Source organism: Rhea pennata, chromosome 2 (genome assembly GCF_028389875.1).
Source record: "Rhea pennata isolate bPtePen1 chromosome 2, bPtePen1.pri, whole genome shotgun sequence".
NCBI lineage: Eukaryota > Metazoa > Chordata > Aves > Rheiformes > Rheidae > Rhea > Rhea pennata.
The window spans coordinates 45,711,513-45,731,041 of record NC_084664.1 but is presented as its reverse complement, the minus strand read 5'-3'; the positions used below and the strand labels follow the sequence as shown (position 1 = coordinate 45,731,041).

At 38.5% G+C, this 19,529-nt stretch overlaps 1 protein-coding gene across 2 annotated transcripts in view; it reads left to right on the top strand.

Moving 5' to 3' along the window:
• Nucleotides 1–19,529, top strand: part of OSBPL10 (oxysterol binding protein like 10) — a 148,687-nt gene that overhangs the window by 61,488 nt on the left and 67,670 nt on the right. For both annotated transcript variants that reach the window (XM_062569365.1, XM_062569364.1), the window contains 2 exons: nucleotides 142–221; nucleotides 14,308–14,499. In XM_062569365.1, the coding sequence (XP_062425349.1) occupies nucleotides 142–221; nucleotides 14,308–14,499 (272 nt within the window). The remainder of the gene's footprint in view (nucleotides 1–141; nucleotides 222–14,307; nucleotides 14,500–19,529) is intronic.

The window sequence follows — 19,529 nt, the reverse complement described above, 5'->3', positions numbered from 1 at the left end:
CTAATACATGCATTCATATGTGCATACTCACATATAATAGTATTTATAATGCATATGTAAAAACTGTTGCCTTCTCTTAGACAAGAAAGAGTATCAGTTTGTTTGTGTGTGATTCCCTTCGTTCTCTTGTTTCTGTTCTAGCTGCTGATGCAAAGGAGAAGCAGTACTGGATAACTCAGCTTCGATCTTGTGCCAAACATCACACGGAAGGTAATTCTAAGGTAAATAATTAAGAGAGAGGAAATAACTGTTGTTTTAAGTAGTGTAAGTGAAGAACAGCGTTGTCTGGATGATAGATTGGCTGCTGTGTTTGGCATGTTCATATTTAGATAGAGGTCTATGAATAAAAAGAAATAATAAGTCGTCTTTCTCACCTACTGCTCAGAAGTCTGACTGACTTATTTTTTTTTTTTTAAGAGTAACCTGCTCCTTCTCTTTTAATAAATACATATTGTAAGATCGTGAAGTAGGTGAAATTCATGAAATGAGTTTCTGAGTTGTCAATGGATGTTTATTGAATGGTTTGATAAACAGTTTATAAACAAATACCTGTGTAATATCCTTATTGATACTTAAAATGTTAACTAATACTAATTTTATTGGCAGTCCAGCTGGTTAACAGCTCTTCCATAGCAAGATTCATGTGATTGTTGACAGCAGACAGCTTTAGGTCTACCATAGCTGAAAGAGGTCATCCTTTGAAGATTTATATTATTTATCTCTCTGTGGAAGTAATGTCTGAATCTTTTCTCCTCAAACAGATAAATATTTTGGACAGGTACTTTAAAAATAGCAGACTGGTGGGGGAAGGAGGAGGAGTCTTTGCCCCAAGTAGTAATAAATCTTGTTTAAACTAAAGTGGACTTTGAAGTGGGAGGGATTTAAAAAAGCAAAAAACCAACCCCCGCCAACACTGTTTATTTTAATGTTTTCAGTATTAATTAGTATTAAGCTAAAACAGTTACTAAAACAAAATACAAGTTGCTCCTGTCTTCAGTCTTCTAATGTCTTTACCGGAATTAAAATGTTTTCTTTTTTCTTTTTTGTTTACTCTATAAATATTAAAAATGACATCTAAATCTAAGTGCAGGTGGAAAAGATTCCTTTTATTTGCCCACCTCCCCAAGATGGTGAGAACATTAATCCTATGTTAACTGTGGTAGAAATCATGATTCTGAGTGTCTTTGAAAATTAGACTCCGAGCAGCTGGGTGATACTTTAAGGACACTGGCAGCCACTGAAGTGTTTGAAGTACAACAGAAACAACCTTTTTTTTCCTCTTTGAGGTGATGTTGAGTTACCAGGAAGCTATTCTATTTAAATAAAGAAAAATCTTTTTTTTAAGGAAAAGAAACAATTCTTAATATTTCAGTAGTCTGTCTTTCAGTTCTCATGCTAGATAGTTAAATGTTGTTTTATACAGCTGTAACCCAGTGCTATTGATAACATATTTTATTTATATATACTATACAATTCTGTAATAATATTTTATAATAACATTCATAATGTATTTTGCTCTCTTACAACATTTTGCTTCTTACCTGAAGTCCCTCTGGATTCTTGCAGGCATAAGCAACAGTATAGTTAAATTTAGATGTGACTTTATGATATGAAGATTCCTTTCTGATATGAATGTATATTGTGTTTCTATTTTTGTTTCACAGATCAGTCTTTATAGTATACTAATTATTTTGGCTTCGTCTACTGTAACAGAATATTTGTAGTATTTATTTTTAAAATAAGCTTGACCAGGATTTCTTTGCGTGTTTCTATTTGAATCAAACCAATACTATTCAAGGAAAGTTTTCAGAAAAAATGCAATTATTGCTATTCTTCTGTTTCTTGCATTACTAGCAGGGTCAGGTCTGTATATGGATGCAAGAAGAAATGATACCAATGACTAATGCATACTAAATGAGGTGAGACAGCACTTATGGAAGACCTTCAAATGATATAAAGAGGTTGCAGAACCTGTTAGTATTAATGTAGTAGATGGCATTCTTCCTTGTGATTTAGTGGTGAATCAAAAAGTAGAGGTTTGCTAAAGATGTTGGCTTTTGGATGATAATCAAAGCAAAATTCTTGCCAGTCTTAATGGCTATGTGCTCTGGGCTGCTCACTTCTGTACTGTGGAAACTAGCCCTATGGCAGTGGCACTCTGTGTATCTTTCTACTACATACCTGGGTGTTTTCAATTGGATTTGTCTCTTGTGTCCTATGTTATTTTGTACAGTAAATCCCTACCTGCCCTCCTTTCGCTCTGAGCAAGAAATTAACAGAAAGTAAATCAAAATCAAACTCCCAAATACTCCATGTTGTCTTTTTCTTCTCTCTTGAAAAGGTGTAAGCATGGAAACATGAGGACCACTCTGGAGCTGTATGCTGTTGGAGAGTTCTTGCTGTTTGGTATAGAAAGAGGTCAGATAGATAGAGAGATTGGTGGTGGTAGTACAGAAACTCTTAATTGTGTTACAGGAATCATTCTACAGTTAGCTGAAGCTTTTAGCTAGAAGTTGTTATATGTATACACACTTTAGGTACTTCGGACTTGTAAAACCTTGAGCGATAGACTCTTACACAAAAAAAAACCCGAAGCACTGTTTATTAAGTAAACATCCTAGAATTTTGGTAACGTTTTTAACCTAAATTTTTGAAATTCTAACTATATTTTTCTATTCTTCTAACAAATTTAAATTTTTAAGAATCCATTGGGTGTTAGGTTTTGCTTTTGGCACAAATGGTGGAGTTGCAAATTACTGTGGAGTATAGGAAAACGAAAGTCCATTGTGATGCAGAGGCAGTGGAATGTGGTCTGTGGAATATTAAAATAAATTTTGTACTTATTAGTGTACTTTAGGTGTAGTTTATATCTCTAGGATCTTTTGGATGCTCTTTCCTACCCTTTGAAGTAACTTTGAAATCCTGAATAGGAAGACTGGATGCTGTAATTTGTATCTAGACTATCAGCAGGATTTTGCATTATTAGTTGCAGACTGGTAAGGTGATAACAAAGCTATTTATGCAGAATTCAGGTTCCTGGCTTGATTTTAGTTGATCAGTCAGGGTATATTCTCTGTCCTAGAATTAACAAATAAGCAAATTCATGGTTTTAAAAGGAAAGGGATTAGAAGCTTGTCGTTCTTTAAATGTGATTAATAAGTGTTAATACAGTGCCAGTAAATGAAGAGTAAGCTTTTTCTCACTAGATTGTAGTGCTAGGATGTAGGCTCAGAGTTTTTCCAGGGGGCACCGAGGGGTAAACCTAGCGCTTTTAAGCAGATTCAAGACATACGCTGTCCAGAACTGAAATTGTAACATAATGCACTCTTCAAAGCTTTTTACTGCCTACAGTTTACAAACCTCAGACCAAACTTTTCATATATAGGTACTGTGTATTTTATTTTTCAGTTCAACAGTACTTTTTGTAAAGTTTCCTGAAAATCTTAATCCTTCTGCAAGCATATCAGCAGTAGAAAGCCTAGCAGAGTGTGTCTGGGACTGAGAGATGATCATGACGTCAAAGATACGCTAGAAAAAACTAAGGCTATTGCAGAAAAACGGGATTTTTCTACCTGTGTTCAAGGTATAGGGACTTGCTGAAGTTTCCACACTGGGATTTTGCTTTATGGAGGGTGTATTAGAAAGAGTAGCCTTACTAGATCAGATCAAAAACCCCTTCACCACAGTATGCTGTATCAAGTACCAACTGGGAGTACCCAGTGAAGAGCATAAGGACAGAACAAAGCTGCAGCTCTACTTGGTCAGAATATTCTTATGGTTAATATTGATTTGCAGATCGGAGAGTTCCTGAGCTAGAGATGGTATCTATATATATTTAATTTTCATCAATAATTTATTCTTTAAATTTTATGGCTACATTTTGAATCCACTTAAATATTGAGCACCTACAAAGTCCTGTGACAAAGCAACAGAACTTTTCTGTTCTGAAGAAACAAGAACAGAACTCTGTATAATGCAGAGGCTTGTGCAATGGCATACTGATGGCTTTTTTTTTTTTTATTTTGCTTACTACTGATCAATAGTTCTGTGGAACTGTCTATTATAATACCAAAGTCTCATTCTGGAGTGGCAATAATTAAGCTGAAGCTTAATCATGTGCAGTTTGGATTGTTTCTTTTTTCCTTTAGGTAAAACTTTAGTAATAATTAAAGTTTATCTTCTGTTTTTAACATCTATTCTCTCCTGCTGAGCTCTCTCTGCAGTATCTATGTATTTTGATAGGCTCAGAATTAATTATGCTAAGAGAAAGATCTTGGTATTATAATAGTGAAAATGTCCAACAACTGGTAGTGGTTTAAAAAAAAAAAAGTAGAATTTTAGGACTGATCAAGAGGGAAATAGAGAATAAAAGAACAAATATTTAAACTACTCTATAACTATTGTGTGCTTGTGTCTTGAATATGTATTATCTGTTGTGCATGTCTGAAAAGGAAACACTGAAACTAGGGAGAATACTTTTAATCACCTTTTTATTCTGTACAGAATGAAGTCTGTATAAGGAAAGGCTGACTAGACTGGAACTTCTTTTGTGATGGTGAAGGGAAAAAGAAGGCTATTGGAAACAAGAAAGAGTAGTGTTAATGAGTGTCATGGTTTCAATAGGAAATATTTGCTTGATTGTTAATATAGGTATGAGGAAACGTCAAGGGAAATGATCAGATAAGTTCAAAATAAAACGTGATTGAAATCAGGAGATTTATATGGGATGTTTTGGATGCCAAAAGCCTGTATAGATTTGAAAAGCAATTAGAAGAATTATTAGGAAAAAATGCTCGATTGGGTAAGTAGGAGGCCGTTGAATATACGGACACAGCTTTTGTGACAGAAGATCTCTGAGCTGCAAACTGTTAGAAACAGGAAGGGCTTGGAATGGGAAGCATCTTCTTAAACTTTTACTTGTACTCTTGCCTAGTAACCTCTACCACCGTGATTTTATTCTGGTTCTTAGGCCCATCCTGCAAGAAAATAAAAAGATTTCCATGACTGAGGTGTGAGTATGCATAACTGAGGAAACAAGTTAATGATTATTTTAAACTGCAGGAAGAGGTGGAGATCCAAAATTGTTGGAAGAGGTAATGGTCTGAGGATAGCAAGTAGAGCACCAGAAGCACTCAGAAGGGGCAACACTGGGGAAAAAGAAAACCCAAAACAAAAACTTCTGAATTGTTCAGGGAAGTTGTAGGGTGAGCACAGCAATGTAGTGTTCTGCTCTGGGTGCTGGGCAAGTAGGCTCTGTAGTTGTTGCAATTGGGAATTTGTCTTAAAGTCTCTTGATATGTTTTTTCCCCTATCTTCTGAGACTTGAGTAATATTATCTAAGAGTTAGATTTTCCCCTGAGCTTAGCATTACATATAGTGCTAGCTTGATTTTCACTTAAGAAGTAGGTTTTAAAGCTTCTCTCTGCTTTTCTCTGTAAAAAGCAAGTGATCAACAGCTTGAGTGCTTCAATAATTAGACATTGGAGACCAGATATTGGTCACAAGAGAGTGATTCTTCACATAAATGCCAGAAACTAGGAAAATAATATATTTTTATAACACTTTTCTTCAAGTTTCTGCTTTCAAAACCACTGCAAAGTAGGAGGTGAGGGAAGCAGAATTGCTACATTTCTTCATGTTTCTATATTTTCAATACTTTGAGTGCTGGAATAAGTGATAACAGCAAATCGTCTGCCTCTTAAACTGTTGTCAGTGAACAGGCAAGTGGATGCTCATGTCTTTTAACCTTCTAGAGCTTGAACAAAGTCCAATGCTGCCTCTTGCTGGGAAAAGGCATGTTTCAGCATCTGGAAAGTTGGAGCCCAAGTATTCATCCCTGGCAACTTCTGCAGCTTAAACTCACATTTTAACAGGAACTATGAAAGGCAGAACGTTCTAGCTACCTTGGGAGTCACTTAAACATGTGAAATGCAATCTTGTGTTTTCTCTCTCTTCGTTATCTCCATCACACTTGGATTATAGCTCACCAGCTTAGTCTGGCAAATATATGTCTGACCTATCATTTGATGTGCTGTGTGTTATTCTGTTGCTAAAATGTTTGCTAATTCCTCACTAGCTGAGTCAAAATTTTGTCCTGTTGTTCTGATTCTTTCTGCTTGTCACTAAAGATGACATTAGGGTAAAATACATTCTCTTAGAAAAGCTATAGGGTATAGAAATTTCACTTCTACATATTTAAAGAAAAATAATTGAAAGCATGCACGTGCTGATACATACATGAGAAAGAGGTGAGATTGGAAGAGTAGAATATGCAATGGGTATATGTGTGTCTAAATATATATATTTTTTTCCTTTTATGCAAATGTGATTACGTGATATCTGAGGGAATATGCTGGGATAACAGTTAGAAGCAATGGAAGGGACCACAGGAATATTGGTAAATAACCTGCTCTTAATGAAGTAAAAACATATTTTTGAAGTTCTGAATAGATTTTCTTTTTTTTCTTTCTCTCTCTTTCTCTCTCTCTTTTTTTTTTTTTTTTTTTTTTTTTTAACTGGAAGGAGATTCATGGGGAAATTCTGAGAATTTAGAGAACATTCTCAGTAGCTCATGCTATGTCACTATTTCTGTAAAATATTGGTAGGAAGGCATTGGTAGGAGAGCATTTCTTCTTCCTGTACTGGATGCAGATCAGGACTGATTTCCTTTCATAGTTACTGCATGCTTATGAATGCTACTGATTGATTTACTCTCTTCAAAGCTTGGATTGGGGACTGGAGTGATGGAGAGAGGAAATTAGGCAGTGTAGTGATTAGGAGAAAAAAAGTTACATGAAATTATTGCTTGCATACTAATGACTGAATATTGTCTAAAGGTGAGCTATATAGCTAACAAGTGGATGTAACACAAGCTAAGTCTGTCACTTTATTTTAATTAAATTTTTACGTTTTGGTGATAAAAGCAGTAAGAGGATAATGTTTTCTGGCAAGTAATTGCTATGCTGTAAAATGCTCTTAATGTTCTCGTTATTCCTGTACAAGCCTTACGTTGCTTAATTAGGGATCTCTCAACCTGCCACAGAGTGCCAAATCACACTGTATTGGAAAAAGTCATCTATGTCTGGATAGGGTTGGTGGTTTTTATAGACTGTTGTAAGTGAATATGATTGTCCAAGTCTTAATTAAAGCACTAGTCAAATTGGAATTTGAAGTATAAAATGATTCTGAGAAAAAGTAGGTTTATACATGTATTTTGGTGGCAAATTCCAAGAATAAAATTATTTCTGTAAATTGTCAAAAGCTTTTTAGTTCATTTGTTTTGTATTTCTCTTTCTTGTCTGTTTAATGATGGTGGCTGTGAAAGTAGTACTAAACATAGGTTTTTATAGCAGCTCTTATTGCCAATGTATGCATCAGTTGCTGGACTGGCAAATAATCTTGGAGATGAAGTGCATGTTAGGAATGTGGCAGGGAACAGGAACCTTCAGCTTGTGAAGCCACTGCTCATATCTTAAATTGTAGTCAGGTGGTGACTTCCAGTTTCGGTTTAGGTAAGACTAAGGGGTAGGCTTCCTCTTTTTCTAATCTTGGCTTGTGGAGCTGAACAGTGAACTGTGTCAGGGAACTCACACTGTTAAAAGCTGGTGGGAGCAGTTTTGCGGTTTAGCTGAGCCCACCTGCTGGTTCCCTGCAGCTGTAAAGGGCAGTCCTTCTCCTTCCTTCTGTGCTACTTTTTGTGCAGGCTCTGGTATTTATCTGGCTCTATAGTAGCTTGGGTATCTGAAACAGCAAAAAACACATCCTGCTTCAAAGGACTTAATTCTCTGACCAGCTTCCTGAGGGGGTCAGATGAGTGCTGGTGCAAGGGAAGGAAGGAAGATGATCTTGCTTCTAGCAACCCCCAGATGGGAAGATTCCACTCTCTTCCTCCTCCTCCACCGGTTCCTCTCTATTGGCTTGTTGGTACCACTGTTAGTATACTGAAACCATCACGGATCATGCCCCAAAACAACGTTTCTCTGATTTAGACTGAGACTTTGTATTTAAAAATGAGCCAGCTAGTGGCTGCCCCGCTCTGTGAAGGGCAGACGTGCCCTCCTTCTCAAGCAGTGCTCCTAATGCAGGTTCTTGTCTTCATCTAGCCCTTTAGGAAAGGCATGCTGAGAGCTAAATCAGCAGAAAATTCTGTGTGCGTGCCTGTCTGTTTCTGTCTGTCTCTCTCTTCTGATTTAACTCCCTGAAGTGTTTCTCCATGGGATCGGATGGGCCTCAGAGTCGGCATGGGAAGGTGATGGGGAAAGAAGAGCAAAGTGCCCATTTCAGTGGCAACTGCAGTAGCAGTTTAACTATAATGTGAAACAGCACCTGTAGTAACGCCTAGAAATCTGAAGTCAGCCCTTTTCTGAAATCTGTAGAAGGCAGCCACGTAGTTTCTGTGCGCAGCGGGAAGAATGGCTATCGTAGTGCTGAGACTGGGAGCCCTTCATCGGTTTCGTCAGGTTTTGTTTTGCCTTAGTAATGAATGGCCATGAAGAATCTTTCCAGATGAGTTGTTCACCAGCTATTTGGAGCACCCATGTGGTAACTGCTTCCATAAAGCTACATTAGTGAAAGTTTCAAGCCTCTGGCAGCATTGTTTTGGTTCTTATTTCCACATCAAACCTCTTACTCTTTTTGAGTAAGTTCACTCTTCCTTCCTTTTCTCTACTTTTTCCACTTCCTCTCTTCCCTGCCCTATGGAAGACAACTAATTAAAATGCTTCTAATTAAAATGTTTTTAGTTTTGGAAATCCTCATGGTGATGAGGCTGAGAAGGAAGCACTACCTGGCTGGAGATAGGTGGATTTTTTTTTCCTTCAGAAATTGCATGAAGATAGAGTTGCTCACATCTGTCTGGTTTCAAGACCTTTCTGAAAAAATGAATAATTTCTACATTTAGGACTGAACATGAGTTTGCTCAAATGCTTCTTGACAAATAAGTGATTTTTATGATCAAATGATCATCATAGTCCACTGCTTAAAAGCAGACATACGTATTGCCTTACCTAAAGATGATAAAGCACACTAATAAGTTCTGTCTGAAGTTTGGATGTTCCATAGGTTGCCATTTGCAATTTAATATTTGTGGCTGATCAGAGTGTAGATTAAACAGATATCCATGCATATTTTTCTCTTTCAGTATTTATTTATTAAAGATGTATTAGAAAATGTATAAATGGGAATTAAAATACTGAACAGTGGTGTCACCAAATCATTATTTCTCGCTGATAGCGTGTGACTTCTCATTGCTAAAAACTTTACATAGGGGCTTGTGCTGTGCCTCTGTTAGGCTTACTGCAGAAGAGTAAAGGAATGTGATTTCAACATTTTATATTGTGCAGAAAACATATTTGGCTCAGTGCCTCTGAAGGAGATGATGATGATCAGCCATAAACAGATAGGACAGTCCACTTCAGAAATTAGTTTATTGATCTCTGGAACATTGTATTTACTTTCCAAAATAAACAAAATTGTTTGCTTCTGGTAAATGGTGAAAAACATGTTAGCTTCTTTGTGAGCTGGAAGAGTAGTCTCCTGGGAGAATGAGTCATGAAAGCATTAGTATAGTTGGAACTTATTGTTCTACAATTACATTATTTTAATTGTTGGATTTTTCTTATTCAAATAGAAGCATTCAGTATATTGTTTTTTCATCTGAGGGCTGGACAATCTACTAAAAATAAAAATCTTAACCCAAATCTCTATTAGCTAGGCATGCTCTAATTAGTTTTAGGTCCTAAAACCAAGATGAGCACAAGTTACAAACTATTCTCTTATTAGCTTATTTATTATACTTTTATTCATTTTCATTTTATTAGCAGGCAAACTGTTGGAGCTATGGTAATATGTAGCCTTGTGAAAGAATATTTGTAATCCCTTGGAATGCTTCTGCCTGAGTGCTTCTTGACTTGTTATTAGTACCTTGTATTACCAATCATTGAAGAATTCATTATGTCTTTTTATCAGTCCTTCGTTATTCCCCTTATTTATTTGTAAACCAGAAAGCAGTAGGACTAAAGAAGACGTATGATCGCACTTGGAGGGGCAGATCAGTCATACCAGCAAACCAGCAGTGCTTGCGAGAAGAATAGGGGACTAGGAATGAAGATGCCACAGTTACTATCCTTACTTTGATTTTTCTGGGGAAGTGATTTTAATGCTTTTTCTAGTGTGATGTATAATGAGATATTTGTTAGCTGTGGAAAACCTAACAGACTTTCACATTTTTAGAAAAGGAAATCTTTTGGTTTTGCACAACTGTGTGTCTAAATGTAAAAGAGATGCTTGTCATTCCCAATATTTAATTTGAAAAAGTTCTGCAAAGAGAAGTCAAGTATTTGGCTGGGACATAGGTGTTGACAATATGCTGTGAAATTCCAGAGTGTGTGAGAATTAAAGCATGTAGTTCTAAAAGAGGTCTCTTCTTGAAGTGGCAGTAGAAGTTGGCAGAAGAAATTAGCTGCTGTTTCTGTATCCTTGGGCTGAGCAGGCACAGCGCTTTGCTGTCATTATAATTCTCTATGGCAGTTTCAGTGCTCCTCAGCCACTGAGGAATGAGGCCTCGCTTCCAAAGGCTTTGAGTGACTGTAGAAACTACTTCCTGCAAACATTCTGCAGCACTTTGTTAGGTGATACTTCTTGTATCTTCAAGTGCTTCCTCTTTACTGGCATCAATCCCTTGCAGTCTTGTCATTTCAGTCATTAAGTTCCACAGCAATCTTGTCAGATAAGGTGGAACAGAAGGATTTGCTGTAAATTGGAACTGGCTAAATTTATCTTAGAGACTTGCCTAGGGAGAGCCTCATGGGTAGCCGGAGGTCCTAATAGAGAATTCATTCAGATTTTGTATGTTACAGAAATACTATAAAGAATAATCCCAAATTAGATACCAGAGGATTTGAGTGTCATGCAAAATTCATGACACTCAAGGTAAGTGGGGTGTCGTGAAAGGCATGTCATACGCTAGGAGATGTGACGAGAAAAAAACTAGTAGAGTTTTCTGGCACATAGATCAGAAAAACTGGATAACTAGGTGAGAGCAAGATGCAAAGGGACAGAAAATGTAGAAGTGAGGAAAAATTTCATAGGAGCCATTCATGTCAATGTATTCTGCTTTGTTTGGTGCAGGCTGTGGTTGCATGTGCTAATTCAAGTTGGCCCATCTTCTAACTTGAAAAATTTCGAGTTGCATAGGATTGGTAGGCATCTTCTGCCCAGAGGGTAAGAGGAGGACTAGGAGAGGCTCACAGGCAGACATCTCTTCTTGGAGATTACGTAGTACTACTTTGGGGCAAGGCGTACTGCTGAATGCCGCACTTGTGTGGCAGTGTTGATCTACAGAGCCCTTGCTGTGCCATGAACATACCTGGAGAGTTGGGGTGTCCCAGTGCCCCTCTAGCAGTACAGCCTTGCTGTTAGCTATCTTATGTAATTTGAGTTTGGGATTAATTTTGGAATTTATCGAGAGCCATGTGCTACTAAAACTATAGATGATCTGTTCTTTTTAACTCTCTCTTCTTGGCTGCTGGTTTCCAAACTCCATGCCCTAAATGATTATCCACTAACAGCTGTTGCGGACTGCCACATGCCCTTATAAAACTTGTTTAAAAACCAGCTTCAGAGGTCCCACAAACTCTTTGTTTTGCCTCTTGCCACAGTTTGTGAGTGTAGGTGATGTAGTCCAATGACCTGTGGTAAGAACTAGAGCTAGTTTTTTAAAATAATCTAATCTAGATTAAAATAGGGATGGCTAAAACAATGGGTATTTCTGCTTCTCGGAAACGCATGCTTTCCTTATTTGTCATGCAGAGTCAAATAAATGAAAAAATGCAGTTAGCTTTATGGGAAGGAGGGAGGTTAACTTCTCAGCATCCTCAAATTTGAAGAAAGAGTTCTCAACTTTCGTGCTAATGGCCCACTGCAAAATTCATGACACTCAAGGTAAGTGGGGTGTCGTGAAAGGCATGTCATATGCTAGGAGATGTGACGAGAAAAAAATCGAAGGTGCAAGCTGCAGCCAAGGTGTCTGGGAACAGTTTGAGGTTGAGCCTGTTATGATCCAAGGTTCAGTTCCAGACAGTTTGCTGCAGTTTGATAAACATTGTCTTGAAAGAAAACAATATTGAACCACAAAACACCATGGACATAGATATTAATTAGAATGTATGTACAGGTCAGTTTACTAATATTGCTCTCCAACTGTACAAGTTAAATGAGACTATTTTGACAGATATTTTCTGTGAAAGCTAATCTCTCTGAAGTTTTCTTCCTGATTCTGTGTTTAGACAGAAGTAGTACATGGATTCTTAAGTATTTGTTTTATATTATTTTTGTTATTTGAAGATGTATGACTTATTTTTTCCCCAAAGGAAAATTGAAATATAATACAACTTCACTTTTCAGAATGCTGCTTTCCTTCAAGCAAAACTAATGGCTAGACTTGCTCTTTTACATTGTTTCTGTTTACCTGAGTTCTATGATAAGTTTAGATATATGAAGGTAGCAGTGGTATTGTATCGTGTCTGCAAGATAGGTCATCAGTGATTCTTGGGAATTTTCCTTCCAAAAACAAAATAACTCATATTAAACTAAGATAAACTGCCAGTGAGCCTCTCTTAGAGTCCTCTCCTTCCCCTCTCAGCAAAAGATACCTATCAGTCCTGGGCAGTTCACTGAATCAGGAAGAAAAAGAAAAGTTGATCTTTCTCTCTTTTCTTAAGATCTTCCTCTGCACCCTAAATTTCATTTAGAAGTATTCTGATGCTAGTCAGTATTAAAAAAAATGTATATCTGGACATACATTCTACTGTGATATACTAGGGTTAGTGCATTTCTGTGAAACTTATATATTTTTTTAAAAAAACATGGTTCCCTTCAGCCCCTTCTCCCCAAATAACTTTCTCTCTGATTCTCTTGTGCTGTTATTTTCTGTAATTATGCTGTAATTATGTCTAAGCAAGGCTGTTTCAAGTACAAGACAAATTTTAAAAAATGGCAACTTATGCTCTTCTGACAGATTCCACCCCTGCTGTGTGAGTGTGCTTTGTTGGCCTTTAGCATAATGCCTGCCTGACTTTAATTCTGGTGCTAACTGGAACTTGTTCACTTTGGATTTAAAACCTTTTAATGAAATTCTTGCAAAGTTTGAGAGTAATCAGTTAAGGGTAAAAAGATATTCTTAGGCAACATTTTTGTGTACTTGCAGACGCACTCAAATTCCCCACTTTCACAGTAACTCTTAGTAATTTTGAAGGTTGCCCTCTTTACTTGTGCAGAGTTTGTAGGAAAGAAAAATTTGGGTCCTGATATTTCACCCATATTGATATATACATGTATATAAAAATTTACCTCACAAAGTTCTAATAAAACAAACTACATTATAGAGTGACATTTATGAGATAATTACTTTGTTTCGTTTTTAACCTTACAGATGTAATCAGCAGTTTAAATAGAAGAGCAGAACTGTCACGCTATTTTATATTTGTCACACTGTTGTGGTGTGCCCCTCAGCTTGATTGAGGACAGCTGTCCTAAAGATCTTCTCCAGGACAACTCATGCTTGAGGGTTGTAGTAAACAAACTGAAGTGGCAGCACTGATAAATGATTAGATAGGAAGAGCAAAAGTTCCTGAATATTCATACTCATTTTATTGGTTGCATGTTAAGTGTCCATGTTGTAGATGCTGTTGGAAATCTATTTGTAGCCTATTTTGTCTTATCTGCTCATCCTAAGCTTACTCCAAAATGCATTGACAACTTAACATTTGAAGCAAAAGCAATGCTTATTGTTCATTTGGTATTTGGGCTGGCCTTCTAAAATTGATGTCTCCTGAACATTAGGAGAGTTGCACTCAACTGTTTCAGAAGCTAATCAGGTGAAAGCATTAAGATTTATTTATGCTTGCTGCTCATACTAAACAATTTGAATTATAGGTCAGTGACTTCATAAAAATTATTTATGTTGGCTTTGTTATTAATCCATTTTCAAAATCATTTCTAATATTTCCTAAAACATATGGTTGTACAGACTTAGCAGCAGCATGTTAATATGTAGGAGTGTTTGGAGGCTTTTTTGAGGGGGCTTCTTTCAGAACATCAAAGAAACCAAGGCAGTATCCACAATACTTCCAAGAAGATCCTTGCTGAGCAATGCAGATGGTTCAGAAGGAATAAGTCAGTCCTGAGCAGTTAGGCTTCTGTGCTCAGTTTTGTGAGGGAAGTAGAGCAGGACAAGTCTGTAGACTGAATTGTAAGTTATGTACTTTTTTATAAAGGTAGTAATAGTCAATATCCCATTGTTTGTTCTAGAACATTTCATCCTCACGAAGTAGAAGCTCGTCTCTTCTGCCGCCTGGGACAGTTAATTCTGCGTCTCCCAGTGGTCACAAGCATATGAATCAAGGTGGGCCAACCGTTGTTACCATCACGCATCACAAATCCCCTGCAGCTGCCCGAAAAGTTAAGAGCCAACGTTCTGGTCAACTCCATGAAGTCAAAGAGGTAGGAGATATCCAAGTGATGTTTTGCTATAAATTTAAAATGCTTATTTTGCTTTAGAATAAACAAGTAAAGTCTGACAAGTTAGCTTTCTCTGTTTCCTACTCTATTTTATTTGACTGCTTTATTTTGATCTCCTTGTTGAGCAAAAGACTATCTTTAGCTTTGGTTCAGCTTGAAGCATGGTGTGTATATATAGGCTTCTTAAGCAATCTGCATGTACTTGCTTTAAAAGCTGGAAGAGGTTGGCCATAGCTCCTAGACTTACAATGGTGCCACAACACTGGAGAAACAGTCTTTTAAAACTACATGCCGCAAGTACCTTCAGGTTGGTAAGAGTCTTGAAGTATTTAAATGTAACTTGAAAAAAGACTCAGGTAAGTCTGAATAAGAAAAGATGTACAGGTTCCCACGCTCAGCAGTTTGTTTCTATGTGGCTGTGGTATTAACTTGGTGTAATTTTTATTACTGACCTTGTGATGGAAGAATGCTTTGTCCTTTTTAAACTCATCAAAAGCAAACAAAGTTTATGTTCTTTTCAAAGTGTGTTGGCTAGGTTTAAAAAGTCTAACTCATTTACTGATTTAAGTCCATCTTCTAGGCAACAAAAATAGTACAGAATTTTTGAACTTAAATGCTACTGCAGCCTTTCACAGAACTTTTATCTGTCTTTCATCTTACTGTTTTTGCTTTGTCTGAATTTCTTGTTGTTCTTTAATAGTACCTTTCTTTCTCCCTCCATTACCAAAGAAATCAGCCGTTTTTAAAGGATTCTTTTATCATAAGCATTTAAAATTTTTGGCCAAATCCTCTAATAGTTACCGTATCAAGAATCTACTTTTTACGTTTATACTCTCTGAATATTTTATAACCTGAGAACTTCTATAGCAAGACTTTGAAGAAATTATCTTAGTAGCCCCTGCTCACAGCAAGGACTCAAATGGCACAACCTGGTGAAGACTGTTTGTTTGTTTTTTATTGTAGTAGCATTAAAAGTGAATGCTTCCCTTGTGTTCTCTATTGTGTTAAAAATAGTTTTTCCTTGCTGTGAAAAGCATGTTGTCTGAATCTGTCACCCACGTTTTCTTTGTAGTATAGAAAACCCATGTGTGTCTATTTTTTATGGGAATATCGTGTCTTTGCCCACCAGTCAGAAACTCTCCCCCACCTCCCAAATGATTCTATATTACTAAGTGTGTTTGCTCGCAGAGAGTGAATTCAAAGATTGCCTCACATCTATTAGTAAAATAATCAATGGGAGCTGTGGCACCTTTGTGATATGAGGCCGTATAGGTCTGAAAGTAGTTTAAAAGAAAGACTTAGTATTTGTGATGATTGTTAAGTTGAAAGAAGACAAAATTAACAGATGGAAAGAACTACGTTTGGTAAAGAAGAAATAAGTACTACCACATAGTAAAATGGAAAATAAGTGAATAGGTATCGTCCCTAGCCTGGGGGTTGGTTACTTACTGAGCTTACAATATATTGCAGTATTATATCACTTCAGAAAGGTAAATATTAAAGCAAAACAGGAATGCTGCAGAGGGGATATCCTTCACTTGGGGACTTAGTAGCCCCAAGCTACTAAGCTCTTAGATCTTCAATAGCCTGGAAAATATTCTGGGGAAATGTCAAACCTGGAATTACTGCTCAGTTATGGACCAGTTTGTCTTGATTTGAGTGTTATTTGCAAATAGTGAAGTACATCTGTGTTGCAAATGGAACAGATGTGCTCCTGTATTTTACATATTGCAGCAATATTTTGTAATGTTTAGTTGTTCTGTTCTTTTTCTTTTTTTTCCTTTGATAATAAGAATAAACAACAGATTGTTTTCTTCTGTTTATTCTGGCTCATTTAAGTTTATTTTCTAGGGAACATAGCAGAGAATTTTAGTGTAGTGTATAAAAGGACTGAGAGCAAAGAGGTTTATATAGAACCATCTAGGTTCTGTATAATTTTGTGAAGGTAGAATCATAGAATCAGTAAGGTTGGAAGGGACCTCTGGAGATCATCTAGGCCAACGGCCCTGCTCAGCAGGGTCACCTAGAGCATATTAGACAGGGTTGCATCCAGGCGGGCCTTGAAGCCCTCCAGAGAAGGAGATTCCACAACCTCCCTGGGGAACCTGTGCCAGTGCTCTGTCACTCTCACAGTGAAGAAATTTCCCCTCACGGTCAGGTGGAACTGCCTGTGGTTCAATTTCTGCCCGTTGCCTCTTGTCCTGTCATGCAGGACAACTGAAGAGAGTTTGTCCCCGTCCCCTTGACACCCTCCCTTCAGGTACTTATACACACTGATAAGATTCCCCCCCCCCCCTCAGGCTTCTCTTCCCCCGGCTAAAGAGGCCCAGCTCTCACAGCCGTTCCTCATAGGGCAGGTGCTCCAGCCCTCGGATCATCCTTGTAGCTCTACACTGGACTCTCTCCACTAGCTCCATGTCTCTCTTGTACTGGGGAGCCCTGGACACAGTACTCGAGATGAGGCCTCCCCAGGGCTGAGTAGAGGGGCAGGATCACCTCCCTCCACCTGCTGACAACACTCTTCCTAATGCACCCCAGGATACCATTGGCTTTCTTGGCCACAAGGGCACCTTGCTGGCTCATGGTCAACTTATCAGCCACCAGCACTCTCAGGTCCTTCTCTGCAGAGCTGCTCCCCAGCAGGTCAGCCCCTAATTTGTACTGGTGCTGAGGGTTATTTTTCCCTAGGTGCAGGACCCTGCACTTGCCCTTGTTGAACCTCATGAGGTTCCTCTCCCCCCAACTCTCCAGCCTGTCCAGGTCTCTCTGAATGGCAGCACAGCCCTCAGGTGTCTCAGCCACTCCTCCCAGTTTGGTATCATCAGCAAACTTGCTGAGGAGGCACTTTGTCCCCTCCTCCAGGTCACTGATGAAGAAGTTGAACAGGATGGGACCCAGTACTGAGCCCTGGGGGCCGCCACTAGCCACAGGCCTCCAACTGGACTTCACGCCACTGATGATGACCCTCTGAGCTCTGCCTTTCAGCCAGTTCTCAATCCACCTCACTGTCCACTCTTCTAACCCACACTTCCTGAGCTTATCTGGGAGGATGTTATGGGAGACAGTGTCCAAAGCCTTGGTGAAGTCAAGGTACACAACGTCTACCCAGCCAGGCATTCCATCATAGAAGGCGATCAGATTTGTTAGGCAGGATTTCCACTTGGTGAATCCATGCTGGCTACTCCTGATCACCTTCTTTTCCTCCATATGTCTGGAGATGACATCCAGAATGAGCTGTTCCATCACCTTTCCAAGGATGGAGGTGAGGCTGACCATCCTATAGTTGCCTGTGTCCGCCTTTTTGCCCTTCTTGAAGACTGGAGTGACACTGGCTTTCTTCCAGTCCTCAGGCACCTCTCCAGTTCTCCAGGACCTTTCAAAGATGATGGAAAGTGGCCTGGCAACAACATCTGCCAGCTCCCTCAGTACCCACAGGTGCATCCCATCTGGGCCCATGGATTTGTGGACATCTAGCCTGCCCAGAAGGTCTCTAATCTGTATCCTCCTCAACCAAAGGAAAGTCTTCCTTTCTCCAGACCTTCTCCCTCACGTCCAGGCTCTGGGATTCTTGAGGGCTGCCCTTAGCAGTGAAGACTGAAGCAAAGAAGGCATTCAGCAATTCTGCCTTCTCTGTATTCCTTGTCACCAGGGCCCCCGCCCCATTCAGTAGTGGGCCCACATTTTCCCTAGTCCTCCTCTTGCTGCTGATGTATCTGAAGAAGCCCTTCCTGTTGTCCTTGACATCCCTTGCCAGACTCAATTCCAGCTGGACCTTAGGCTTCCTTGCAACATCTCTACATACTCTGACTGCATTCCTATAATTCTCCCAAGTAGCCTGTCCTCTCTTCCACATTCTGTGTATTTTCTTCTTCTGTCTGAATTTGGCCAGGAGCATCTTGCTGACCTGTGCAGGTCTCCTGCCTCCTTTGCTGCACTTCTTACTCATAGGGATGCACCGCTCTTGGGCTTGGAGGAAGTGATGTTTGAATACTAGCCAGCTCTCCTGGACCCTCCTTCCTTCTAGGGCCTTAACCCATGAGATTCCTCCAATTAGGTCTCTGACGAGCCCAAAGTCTGCTCTCCTGAAGTCCAGGGTTGCAATCCTGCTTGTTGCCATAGAAGAAACAACTATGTGAGTCCCCAAAATGACACTTACAATAAATGTTTCAGTTCTGAAGGTGGAACTTTGTCCATTTTCAGTTTCCTGGTAATCTTAAAATTCAGCACAAATATGGAGCTTTTGCACTGCTTTAAAAACTTAACTTTGAGTAGTCAAATTACTTTTGCATAGTATCGCATTTCAAAGGTGCTCGGAATATTACTTTTCATTATAATGTAGGGAATTTTCCTGTTTAAAATACTGTTCTTTAAATGATTTTTTTTTGCTTATATTAAGCTGATGTTAATAGTCTAGTCCATACAAATTTAAAGTTTAACATCAAAACTGCAATCAACTATACATTAATTTTGGAGAGCTAGCATACTTGATGTTGCGCTTTATACATGGTTATTCAAGGTCCGACCTCTTTTATTCAGGTGTATCTTACCATTAAAGTAGCGCTTCCAAGTCATTTTTCAGTAAGCTGTGCAATTTTTATGGTATTCTGCCTTTTATCGTAGAATTGCATTTTGTTGTTTTAAACTATGCATTTTATTATTTTCCTGGCAATTTGTGATCAAGGTATTATACTTACAGAATTCTTCACTGTAGGTGGTTAAAATTAGGTGGAACATAAAGCCAAGTGGCTGCATCACACTTCTTTCTTCATTCTGTGACAGCCAAAACGTAGTATCTCCTTGGAGGTACTGGAAACCCAGCTGGACGTGGTCCTGGGCAACCTGTTCTAGCTGACCCTGCTTGAATTGAGGGTGTTAGACCAGATAATCTCCAGAAGTTCCTCTAACCTCAGCTGTTCTATGATTCTGTGAAATAAGTGACACACTTCATTTGAAATGGTGTTTATTTTGGTTGACAAGGTTTAACTAGAGTATGACCTGTACCAGTCTAGATT